Below are 10,104 nucleotides of genomic sequence, written 5' to 3'. Positions count from 1 at the left end.
CGACAGTAAACGCAGGGCGATCAGAATAGATGTCCGCTCTTTTCTCAAGCAGATCCTGGACCGCCTTCATAGAGTTGAGAACGAGTAGATTATTGCCCAGGCCATGGAAGAAGACGAGATCACCTGCTAGATGGTCAGCAACACTCAACCAAAGCAGTCCTTTGAACTCGCCATAAATGTCTTTATATTTCGTAAATTTGATCCAGCCAGCCTTCGGAGAAACATCGAGGATGTTCCCAATGACAGGCTTTGAGGGGGGACCGGGCGGGAATATGGCGGTCGGACGGCGCCGCAGACGATACGAGGCCAAGGCTAGCAGGATGACCGCGCAGCCCGCCCAAAGTTGCAGTGACATGGCGGAAAGTAAAAATGGGTACGGTCAAGTGCCCAAAGTTTCCTAGTACTTCTCAATTTCGAGCCTGACGTCTAGCATGGCATGATTGATGCTTTTCCTCAGCCAGGACCGCTACGTGCTGGTGTGGTGATGGTGTCATTGCGATTCGGCAGTAGTCATTCTTTACTCCACGGGAGCCAATACCATCCACGGAATGTCAAGCTTTAGGGGTTCGAACGTTCAAATGGCGATATTCAAACCTTGTACTTCTGTGGAGATGAAGCTCATAGCAAATTGCGTATTTGTCGCCGGGGTCACCTTCAGCGCGGGCCCAAGAATTTCGGTGGCCTAAGCAGACATGTTAACATCCGTCCTTAATCTTCATCAGCACCCTAAGCCTTCTTGCAGCATCTACATCAGAAGAAGTCACGCACCATAAGGACGAACAAGCACTGCGGATGGCCGTGACGGGAGCTTTGAGTCGGCGCGTCTCGGGTAAAGACCCCGAATTCTAATTAAGCGCCAGAACGACAGGCTGTCGGGGTCGCGGGGCCCGCGGCCAACATCTTCTCTTGTGGCACTCTTACTTACAGGGAGCGATGATGATTGTCAGCATGTTCAGGTAAGTGAATGGAGATAACAGTGATTACTGTCATGCCCAGCATACTTATACCAAACTAATCACCAGGAAGAACCACGACGTTCAAGCGAACCATCTTGCGCGATGCTAACAGCTTTTCAGGACCTGCAAACTGGGCTGCGTGACCACCCTTTTCTTTTGCTACCGATATGCACAGCGATTTGGGTGCTCTATGCCGCCTGCAGGTCGAAGTACTCCGTGGAGAGTTTGCCAGTACCTGTAGGTGCTTGTAGGATTTCGCTGTTTCCTGCCATACTGATCTATTTTATTTGGGCATACACAGCCTGGAGCCTCCTGGATCTTTGGTCACGAAGGTGAGGTTGTGAAGAATGCGCCTGGTCGTATTTTCAGAGAATGGGCCGACAAGTTGGGCCTGACCTATCGCATCAAGGCCGCGTTTGGCGTAAGTCGGTAATCGTACTAGTATGACACTGCGCATGCTCATCGACGGCGCGTTTCAGGCTCGTGACGTGGTGAGTGGCATTTACAATTTTAGTGATGACCAGAGCTCATATCGCCTTAAGCTTGTTCTTTGTGACCCTGCGGGCATTGCACACATTTTGCAGAAGAAAGTATATGACTACCGTGCGTACAATTGCCGCTAGGGTCGTTGATTAACGTGCTTACACCTCATGTAGATCACAGCAGAGTGGTTAGACCTCGAATTGGTCGCCTGCTCGGGAAAGGCCTCGGATGGGTGGAGGGCGAAGTAGAGCACAAGAGAATGCGTCATCTTATTAGTCCTTCTTTATCGTCAGCCCATTTCGTAATTGCCCTGTTTAGCACCACTTACATTCGCCCAGACACGAGAATATGAAGGAAATGGAGTCCGATGTGCGGGTGGCAGCTATGCAGGTCAGTAACCCCATTTGACAGAATAGTTCTGACGACCTGACTTTGGCGATATGCGACATGATACCCTTTAGGTCATAGACAACTTCACTCACGAAGTTCACGCCAGCAACAACAAGAAGTGGGTCAACCTGTTTGATGTGACAGGCAAAGCGACGTACGTGGGCAGCAATAGTCTCCGGCGTGCATCGCAGCTACTTATGACCGTTTATGCAGTCTTACGATTATCGGGAGAGTGGTGCGCATAGACACTACCAAGCATATTCACCGACTAATGCAGCTGCGCAGGCATTCCTCCATGACTTTGAAGGTGGGGAGAGCGAGGATGCACGCAAAATTCTGGAAGCCCGCCGTATAGGCGTTTCCCCAGCAATTAAATCCTCTTCTCTCATTGTACGCTCAATCTTCTCCTTCCGTCGCTAAAGAGTGCTTCTCACTTGACGCTCGACGTCAGATGTTTATGCTCCTCAGGCGATTCCCAATTCTCAACGACCTTCCGATCCCGGCGCTTCAAGTGCAAGGCTTAGCAAGAGAGATTATTCAGGTGGACAGTCTACAGCATCTCACTGACGAAATGAAATTAATCCTTTACGTAGTCTGGGGTCGCCCACGAGATGATTCGGCGTAACGAGGACGTTGTTGAAGGGGTGGACCCTAAGTCGCATAATGATCTATTGAGCAGACTCTGTGAGAATCGTGTCTATCTCAAACAGCTCATCACCTGACGCGCTTCGTAGTGATTGCTCACAGCGCAGGACAGATTTCTACAGAGGAGCTCTACGCGCAGGTACATCGCGAAGTTACTCGCGCAAAATTTTACTAATAGGAGCTGTTGCCAGATCTCTACTTTTATGTATGAATATTTTCTCATAGCGCACCGGAAGCTATGCTGATCTATGAATTAACAGCATCACTGGCAATGAGACATCAACCCAGACTCTCGCTTTTATGATTTGGGAACTCGCTCGCCACCCGGATGTGCAGGAACGCCTGCGCAAAGAATTGAAGGCATTCCCCGGCGAGCCCAACTACGACGATTTCCAGGCGAAACTACCATACCTCGACGCCGTCATGAGAGAATCGTACGAGCTTTCGCGATTTTCAAACACTGTGCTGACAGTTTGTAATTTCAGTCTTCGTCTCTACCCTGGTCTACCGTACATGGAACGCGTTGCGACCAAAGAGGACGTTATCCCGCTGCGCGAACCCGTCAAACTCTCCAACGGAAAGGTCGTCTCGGAGCTTCCCATCTCACCTGGACAGGTGCGCACACAAAACTATGCGATGGCAGCCGCGATTTCTGATGTGATTTCAGGTCGTTCTGATTCCGATTCTCTCCTTCCAACGGATGGACTCTGTGTACGAGGACGGCGAGACATTCCGCCCTGAACGATGGCTGGATGGAAGCGTCGACACGAGCACCAGGCAGTTTTCAGGTTGGGGACATATGCTCGCCTTCAGCGACGGGCCTAGGAACTGCATCGGCACGCGTCTTGGTGAGATTGCGTTTCTGTCTTATCTGCTCATGGCGCCCGGTGGGCTAATTTTCGTGTGTATGGCAGGTCTGTTGCAGATGAAGGTTCGCTTCGTCTAGTCACCCTGTACGGGAGATGCTGACCTGTCTGAACGTAGGTAATTCTCACATACATGATGGAGCGCTTCAGGTTCGTCGACACCCACGAGGACGTCACGTTCAAGATTTCGTCTAGTCTGCAGGCCTGGGTCGCTGACAAGCCGGAGCTTGGACCCTGTCTGCCCGTTCGCGTTGAGCTGCTGTGAACAAGTTTGGATTGCGTTCGTGCGATATCTATCTTGGGAGAATGTAGTTGTTATCTCCGCTGAACAAATTGAAAGCATGTGCTGTTTGGCGGCCACGAACGCCCGGACTCGAGCAACCACGAATCGATGTCTCCTTCCCTATCCGGGTACTCCGTGTCACTGGCCCACAGGTGGCAAGGTTCCCGAGTACCCATGCGATGCTCGCCCTTGTGAGCATGTGTGACAGCAGTATCTATGCGCAGCAACTGACGCTAACTCATCGATTGACCGGCATCATATTCGTGACTGGCGAAGTTCAGCGCGCGGCCGCCTAGCTGTCATATTTGTCCGCAGAAGTCGTGGTCTGAACTGGTGTACCTGGCTCTACGCACATACCAGAGATCACGCCCATGTCCATTACAGGAGTCCGCCCCTAAGGGCTGATGGACTTCTATCGCACGGAAGAGCAGAAGAGTAGAATGGTCATTTGGTATGCGCCGTGGCAGTGCGGTCCAAGGAACAAAGTGGAGCATCGATGCGATTCGATGGTCCTCGAATTTCCAGTTCAAAGGGAAGTATTCGTTCGTGGTGGGAAATCTCTTATCTCATAATGCAGCATTCGTACTTCGGAGAGGATGTCAGATGTCGGATAGACGTGACCACACCGGCGTCGAGCCGAACTTCAATCTTCAAGCTCTTCAAGGCCCCAAGCTCAAATGAAACTCCCGCTCTGCATTTCCACACCGCACGCCAGATGCTCTTTGCACCCGTCATGTGATTCTGATCTTCAATCAGAAGAGCATCTCAGGCACTTTTCTTGGCCGTTTACTGGCTACCAGATATGCTCCACAGACATGATAGCTCGGTAGGCAAACCGCGGAAAGATGCTGGGATGGATACTACTGCCCCAATGGCGGAGGTTCCGCAAGCTGGGAAGCTGGGAATTCATGGTTCCCTGTCGCGTAAGCCACTAATCAGAGCTCCAAGTGGGAAAGCGAAGATACAAGGAGGTCGGGACATGACGTCCATAGCGACGTAAACCAACGTGTCGGCTATGCAGGCGTGGGCCCCTCACTCATGACGCGCAAAATATGTAACAAAATAATCATTCTTGTTGTGTACAGAGCAGGAGTTCGGAAAACGTAAGTAGCCATTTGTGATACATCGTAAGGATTGAAAGAACAAAATCTGACTGAGATACTCGACGAAACAACGTATCAAAGTTGAATGAACCCGGTCCTGGCGTTCAAGGGTAGCACATGTACTAGCATGAGCCATAGCTGTGAACGGCCGACTTAGAAGGACGCACGCAAGACAGGAGCCGGCACTCACATTGTAGAAGACATACGACTTGCGATCTTCCGCTTCAGCTCTGTGCATATAGTAGCGGAGGCCGACGAAAACGCCCAAACCAATGAACCCGATGGCGCATAAGGGCCCTATGCGCCAGAACCAGCTCAGAAAGATAGACCACACGATGAGGGCTCCCAGCGTGAATGCGCGGGAGAACTCCGGGGCATATATGGGGAATGTAACCCGTCCAAGCTGTTTATCCCCCTCCACATCTGCGAAGTCTTGCGCCTGTATTGTCGTAAATATCAAGGCACCGCTTATGCACACTGCAGTGGCGGAGATGTAGTCCATCTCCCGGCTGGCGCCTTTTGTAGCATGTCAGCGAGAAAGTATCGGCGGAAAATTTTACATACCCATGATCTTCGTGGCACCGATTTCAAGACTGGTGTAGCCTCCAATGTTGCAGAAGTTCTTTCCAATATAGTGACCCGCAAGGCCGAGCTCGTCGTAGAGAAACGTCGTGATGAAAAGCGTCAGGGTCGGAAGGATAAGGTCTGGGCCGTACATTGCCGACCACCACGCGCACAGGCCCACAGAGACCCATCGAAGAGCGGTTGCTTGAGACTCTGTGATTCGGCCTGCGGGCAGCGGGCGCCATGGCTTATTTATCGCGTCCTCTGCCGCTCCTCTAGACTGGTTCGAAATGTTGCACATGAACTGGTGCATCCATATCCACATAAAACCCCAAAGGAGTCGTGGCGTGGAGTGCAAGGGAGCCGCGGCACATGCGAATATGGACTGAAGCAAGATTATCGAAATCGCTATTATCTAAAGGCATAGGAACTTACAATGGGGAAAAAGATTGTTTTCAGGTCAGAGATTGTGAAGAGAACGACGGTATGAGCATGGTAGCGCAGGCGAGCAAACAAGGCCGTCATTAGGGGCGAGAGGCGAAGAACGGCGCGGTTGGGCGAACGCAACGGGTGCGTCTTGAAGTTAAGTTCGGCAGTACCAGAGAGCATAACAGTACCGTTGGACGTTTCTCAGAAATATTCATAATCGTAGTTATAGCGCACTCCGAGAGACGATTGATTGAGTATCATCCCCCAAGCGACCTATCGCACGCACCGGAACATCATAGGCATAGTTCGCCTTCTACCGTGCAGAGGCGACTATCAAACATCTGCAGAAGCTCTGAGCCCGTGCATGGCTCTCTATTGATATCAGTAAGCACCGTATTGCACGGAAAGAAATACCTACGTGTGGCTTTCATCACGCCTCTATTCAGAAAAGAGTTTGGTATTTGCACGTTCCCGCCATGTCCCTGTCGGCGTCGCGTGAATGTCACAATGTGTAAGTCGCCCGTGTTATCATTCGCTACGCGACCCAGAAAGTACGCCGAAAGCATCCGGTAGGCCCTCGTGAGCGCGCTCCATTCTCGAAGCTCCACAATGTAGAGCTCACGATATCAAAACCATAACACGCGCCCCGACGAGTTCCCTCACACCGCGCAAGGTACCAAAATCTTGGGTGCGCAATCAGCTCAGTTGTAAGGATGTTGCATCGAGTATCTGCAATGGCCATTACGCCTTTTTCTGCGCCCAGACGAAATACACATCTGTCGTAATGCTGCGACTCGGATCGAGTAGCTCACTGCGACCTCGAACGGCAAGCTCCTCTGTGATGCCCTGCTCGGCGTACCGCTTCGGCAGGTCTCCCATAACGTGGAGGGCGTTTGTCAGCCATGCCTGGCCTAGAGCTCGGAGCGGGGGGTCTGAGAGGAATATGAGCTGCGCGAAATTCTGAAAGGGCAACCCGGCATACCATCGCACATTCCAGACATTGGCACCACCGCTTTCCGAACTCCGATTTTGTCGAATGCGCCGCTTGAGTCTAGAATCCTCTCGAGGTCCCTTCCGATGCAGGGGTTCGCGCCACGAGCTCGCATAATGCCCGCCCATGTCTGCATGAATTCTGAGAGCGCAGGACCCAACGGCCGTCCACCGTCGAGCATCCGGTCGTCATCAGGGTCCTCCACAAGCAGCCAGCCGCCGGGCTTCACAAGCTGAATTGCGCGTCTTAGCGCATCTTCCCCGTTTGGGACCTGCTCAAGTTATTGACCATTGTGGCATTAAGCATTCGATAGGTCACGTACGTGCATCATCACCAGCCGAGAATGGACGATGTCGAAGCTCTCGCGCTCAAAAGGGAACTGATGAGTAATGTCTACCTGCTGGAATGTTATGTTCGGGGGCAGTGGGCTGAAGCAAGTCGCCGTTAATGCGTATCCAGCTTGTACGAGAAAGGTGCCCACCGTTCAGGAAGGGGACTTATGTCAATCGCCGTAACATGTGCATGTGGGAATTCCTGGGCTGCTTCTATAGCCCTGAATCATGGTTCAAAATTTTGCCCCGCAGAAGATGATGATGACGAGGCGCACCATGCACCGCTGCCGCAGCTGTCAACATGTTGGTTAGTCCAACAAGCGCAATGTATACGGAACGGTACGAACCCTATCTCAAGGATTGATTGAGGAGATGATGACGAGAGGTCGGCGAATGAGAGATGATTGCCAAAATAATCTTTTATTCCGGCATGCAGCGCATCCAGACTGTCTCACGTAGCGTCAGAAGTTGACTAATTCGCGGACATGAGAGAGGGACGCCCACCGTAATAATTCCTCTGGCGCTGCATGGGCAGACTTGGCGAACGCTATCAACAATCTTATGCGAGTACATGTTATCGTTCGTGCATACCTGAAAGGTATACAGCGCCTGCAAGCCGCGTTGAGAGGTGTCGAGCGCCAGATTGTCGGTGCACAGCATAATATCCGCCTTACCAGACCTATAGAACCAAATTTCCAGATAATAGGGAGACCACGTATGACGGTCACGTACCAACGAGCAAGAATACGATGGCAAAAGGGCAGCACTGCCGTCGCGGTAAGTTCTCGTGTGCAATCATGGCGTTATAAAGACTATGTTAAGTGAGCGTCTGACTGGGTCTCTTCCCTCGGATTCCCTGGTTACACGTCTCGAAGTACGTGTACGCCGAATGGATGCCACGAAGCCATGAACTTTTGTGGACATTTCGTTAAGTTCAAGAGGTCGTCCGATGTGTCAGTGATCTTGCTGTTTGGGATGCCGTGAAACTCAGGTCCCTAGGTCAACCCAGGGTACCAATGCAGAGGGTTATTGACGCGTGCATGTGGGGCTTTGACGTCCGGTCGTCGCCTGCTCCGCTGGTCATCGGAGAGAGCGGTAGGTGCACTTGGCCATGCAAGTGATTGCTGTGCATGTTCGACAGAATTGAATCGGATCCCAGGAAAGCAGCATCCTAGGAAGTCTGCTGATATTGGCGTGAGTTCGGCAGCGACACCGGCTTCAATTGAGGTTCACTGACCGAGTTTGAGCATGGTAGCAGAGCCATTCTCTGTTCAAAATCAAAGCGAGTGTCAGATCTCGATTGACCCAGCCGTCCCAAATTTCAGTTAAAAGCTCCTGATACTAGACCGCCAACTTCGCCGGATTTCGGAAGCGGTGGATGGAAGTTCCAAGCTCGCTTTCGTGGCTTATGGTCATCCACCAGAAAGCACGAGCGCAACAACTCTTCTCTAACAATCCACGCTGTCATTAGAAGCTCTTGATGTCCACATGAAGGAGCCGAAGATGCTCATCGTGTCGCCCCAGGATGGTCTGGGGCATGGAAGATGGAGAAGCACCGAAAAGCGGAGAGGCGCCTACTGACTGTTTTCGGAAAATGTTGTTGAGCTCTTCTCACGCCTCTTTTAGACGAAAAGACATGTTAATTTATCTCGTGGTATAGAAGCCTGTTGCATTCTGCCCTTGTCACTATGCTCGTGCCTATTTCAATGGTGAGTTGAACATGGAGCGTCTTCGTCAATGGCTCTCGTCGGCGCCGATTGGAGAACGTTCGCGCGATAGACGGCCGGGGCATGCGGGTACTACACTGCTTTGATGATATCCACTGGCCTATGTAACAATGTCCAAGTGAAGAGGCGTACACAGGAACCACAAGCTCTGGAGCTCGGCAAGCACTGCGAATCCAAGGCTGTGATGTCGACGATTATGTATCGAGGCAACAAAAGCGAGCCAGCCTGAGGGTCAGTATCATCCAATCCCGTCCCAAAGCGATAGGCCGCTCCATATAGTCTTGGACAGCGACGCTTACGATGTCTGCATCAGATACAGCCGTGGGTTTGTTAGGGGAGCTCGAACATGACATGCTTCAGATTCGTCCACGCTGTGGTGCGACAGCCTTTTGCTATCATCGGAGCCCGGAGGTTGCGTCACCTGTAGTTTACGCGCTTGTGTCTAGGCTCAATACCAGCCAACCATCCCACCATCGGTACGCGCTTCTACCAACTGCCGAGTAGACTGTTAACGAGTTTAGCTTGGGTCATTGTCTGACTCAATGCTGGCGCGGCGTGGCGACCTGTACTACCCGAGAAAATTGTAACGAGGACTTTCGGAGTTTATAGGTTCCGTTTGTAGAGGTGCGGGCCTGCAGCAGAATTTTCAAAGTCCGCTGATCAACCACTACAAGTGGTTTTGTTACGGTTGCCTCTCGCTTGCCAATGCTCAGCACCCTAAAACCAAGACTAGCCCCGTACGATACCAAAGACACCGTCCGCGATGGCAATCTGTTTGAGGAGCACACCCGAACGCGGGTGTCGCGGTGAACTCGGCGCGGCGGCAAAGCAGCGGGGGCCGGACACTGACGCTCTTACACGCCGAATCAGGGCGGAGGTTCGAGTGCACTTTGTATGGCCTTGGCTTTCGCCTTCACAATGGCTAGGAGTGCATCTCCGAAAATGCCGATCTATCCAATATTGGACTTTAACGACCATACCGGATTACACACATAATGTCGGTTTTCGCTGACCCCGCCATTATTTTGTTTCTCGATTTCTAGCGATTTTTTGGCGAGCTGTCAGAAAACTCGCTTCAGGTACAGTACGGGCCGTAACCAACGTCGGGGCCCGATGTCTGGGGCGCTTGCAAAGCCGGCTAACACAGGGCGGCCTAAGAGTCTTACTAACGTTGGTCACCCTGAGACGCCATGATGTAGCAACGACGGGGGCCTAAAATCAGGAGTCGGCGAAAAAGTCCTCTCGCTTCTACCTCTGACTCTGACACCTTGAGTCGCACTCGGTCATGTGTTTATCTGCATTCAAAACGCTCCTGCTGCTCATCAGCGTGGTTCA

At 51.9% G+C, this 10,104-nt stretch overlaps 4 protein-coding genes across 4 annotated transcripts; 1 reads left to right on the top strand and 3 right to left on the bottom strand.

Annotated features, from left to right (window-relative positions):
- Positions 1–13: 13 nt before the first annotated feature.
- PHACADRAFT_57168 (uncharacterized protein) lies at positions 14–271 on the bottom strand (the record flags this gene model as incomplete). Its single annotated transcript, XM_007400024.1, has 1 exon — positions 14–271. A coding segment is annotated over one exon (258 nt), but the record flags the coding sequence as incomplete, so codon positions are not given.
- A 734-nt stretch (positions 272–1,005) lies between these two features.
- Positions 1,006–3,719, top strand: PHACADRAFT_128546 (uncharacterized protein). The gene is made up of 18 exons (XM_007400023.1): positions 1,006–1,193; positions 1,258–1,377; positions 1,436–1,447; positions 1,499–1,559; positions 1,613–1,727; positions 1,778–1,829; positions 1,901–1,983; positions 2,043–2,064; positions 2,115–2,219; positions 2,281–2,370; positions 2,423–2,513; positions 2,564–2,613; positions 2,666–2,679; positions 2,735–2,908; positions 2,960–3,089; positions 3,142–3,322; positions 3,389–3,405; positions 3,459–3,719. Exons 1-18 carry the CDS (start codon positions 1,059–1,061, stop codon positions 3,603–3,605), a joined length of 1,599 nt encoding a protein of 532 aa, XP_007400085.1. The 5' UTR covers positions 1,006–1,058; the 3' UTR covers positions 3,606–3,719.
- Positions 3,720–4,801: 1,082 nt separating this feature from the next.
- PHACADRAFT_165558 (uncharacterized protein) lies at positions 4,802–5,815 on the bottom strand (the record flags this gene model as incomplete). Its single annotated transcript, XM_007400022.1, has 4 exons — positions 4,802–4,864; positions 4,917–5,242; positions 5,291–5,675; positions 5,726–5,815. 4 exons carry the CDS (start codon positions 5,813–5,815, stop codon positions 4,802–4,804), a joined length of 864 nt encoding a protein of 287 aa, XP_007400084.1.
- A 334-nt stretch (positions 5,816–6,149) lies between these two features.
- On the bottom strand, positions 6,150–8,596 carry PHACADRAFT_212833 (uncharacterized protein). The gene is made up of 10 exons (XM_007400021.1): positions 8,280–8,596; positions 7,775–8,225; positions 7,634–7,721; positions 7,547–7,578; positions 7,390–7,488; positions 7,318–7,335; positions 7,192–7,263; positions 7,033–7,138; positions 6,702–6,981; positions 6,150–6,651 (listed from the first exon to the last, which is right to left on the bottom strand). The coding sequence occupies exons 3-10, from the start codon at positions 7,700–7,702 to the stop codon at positions 6,461–6,463; spliced, it is 867 nt and encodes a 288-aa protein (XP_007400083.1). The 5' UTR covers positions 7,703–7,721; positions 7,775–8,225; positions 8,280–8,596; the 3' UTR covers positions 6,150–6,460.
- Between the last annotated feature and the right edge of the window lie 1,508 nt (positions 8,597–10,104).

Source organism: Phanerochaete carnosa (assembly GCF_000300595.1).
Source record: "Phanerochaete carnosa HHB-10118-sp unplaced genomic scaffold PHACAscaffold_10, whole genome shotgun sequence".
Taxonomy (NCBI): Eukaryota; Fungi; Basidiomycota; class Agaricomycetes; order Polyporales; family Phanerochaetaceae; genus Phanerochaete; species Phanerochaete carnosa.
This window is presented reverse-complemented; position numbering and strand designations above follow the sequence as displayed.

What these genes read in the sequence shown, in the direction of transcription:
- PHACADRAFT_128546 (XM_007400023.1), top strand. Translation starts at nt 1,059, where the DNA reads ATGCTAACAGCTTTTCAGGACCTGCAAACTGGGCTGCGTGACCACCCT. An exon ending in TGCGGGTGGCAGCTATGCAG is followed by an intron (nt 1,830 to 1,900) that starts GTCAGTAACCCC and finishes GATACCCTTTAG; the next exon opens with GTCATAGACAACTTCACTCA. An exon ending in GACGCCGTCATGAGAGAATC is followed by an intron (nt 2,909 to 2,959) that starts GTACGAGCTTTC and finishes TTGTAATTTCAG; the next exon opens with TCTTCGTCTCTACCCTGGTC.
- PHACADRAFT_212833 (XM_007400021.1), bottom strand. Translation starts at nt 7,702, where the DNA reads ATGCTGTGCACCGACAATCTGGCGCTCGACACCTCTCAACGCGGCTTG. An exon ending in CTCGGCTGGTGATGATGCAC is followed by an intron (nt 6,982 to 7,032) that starts GTACGTGACCTA and finishes TAACTTGAGCAG; the next exon opens with GTCCCAAACGGGGAAGATGC. An exon ending in AATGTCTGGAATGTGCGATG is followed by an intron (nt 6,652 to 6,701) that starts GTATGCCGGGTT and finishes TATTCCTCTCAG; the next exon opens with ACCCCCCGCTCCGAGCTCTA.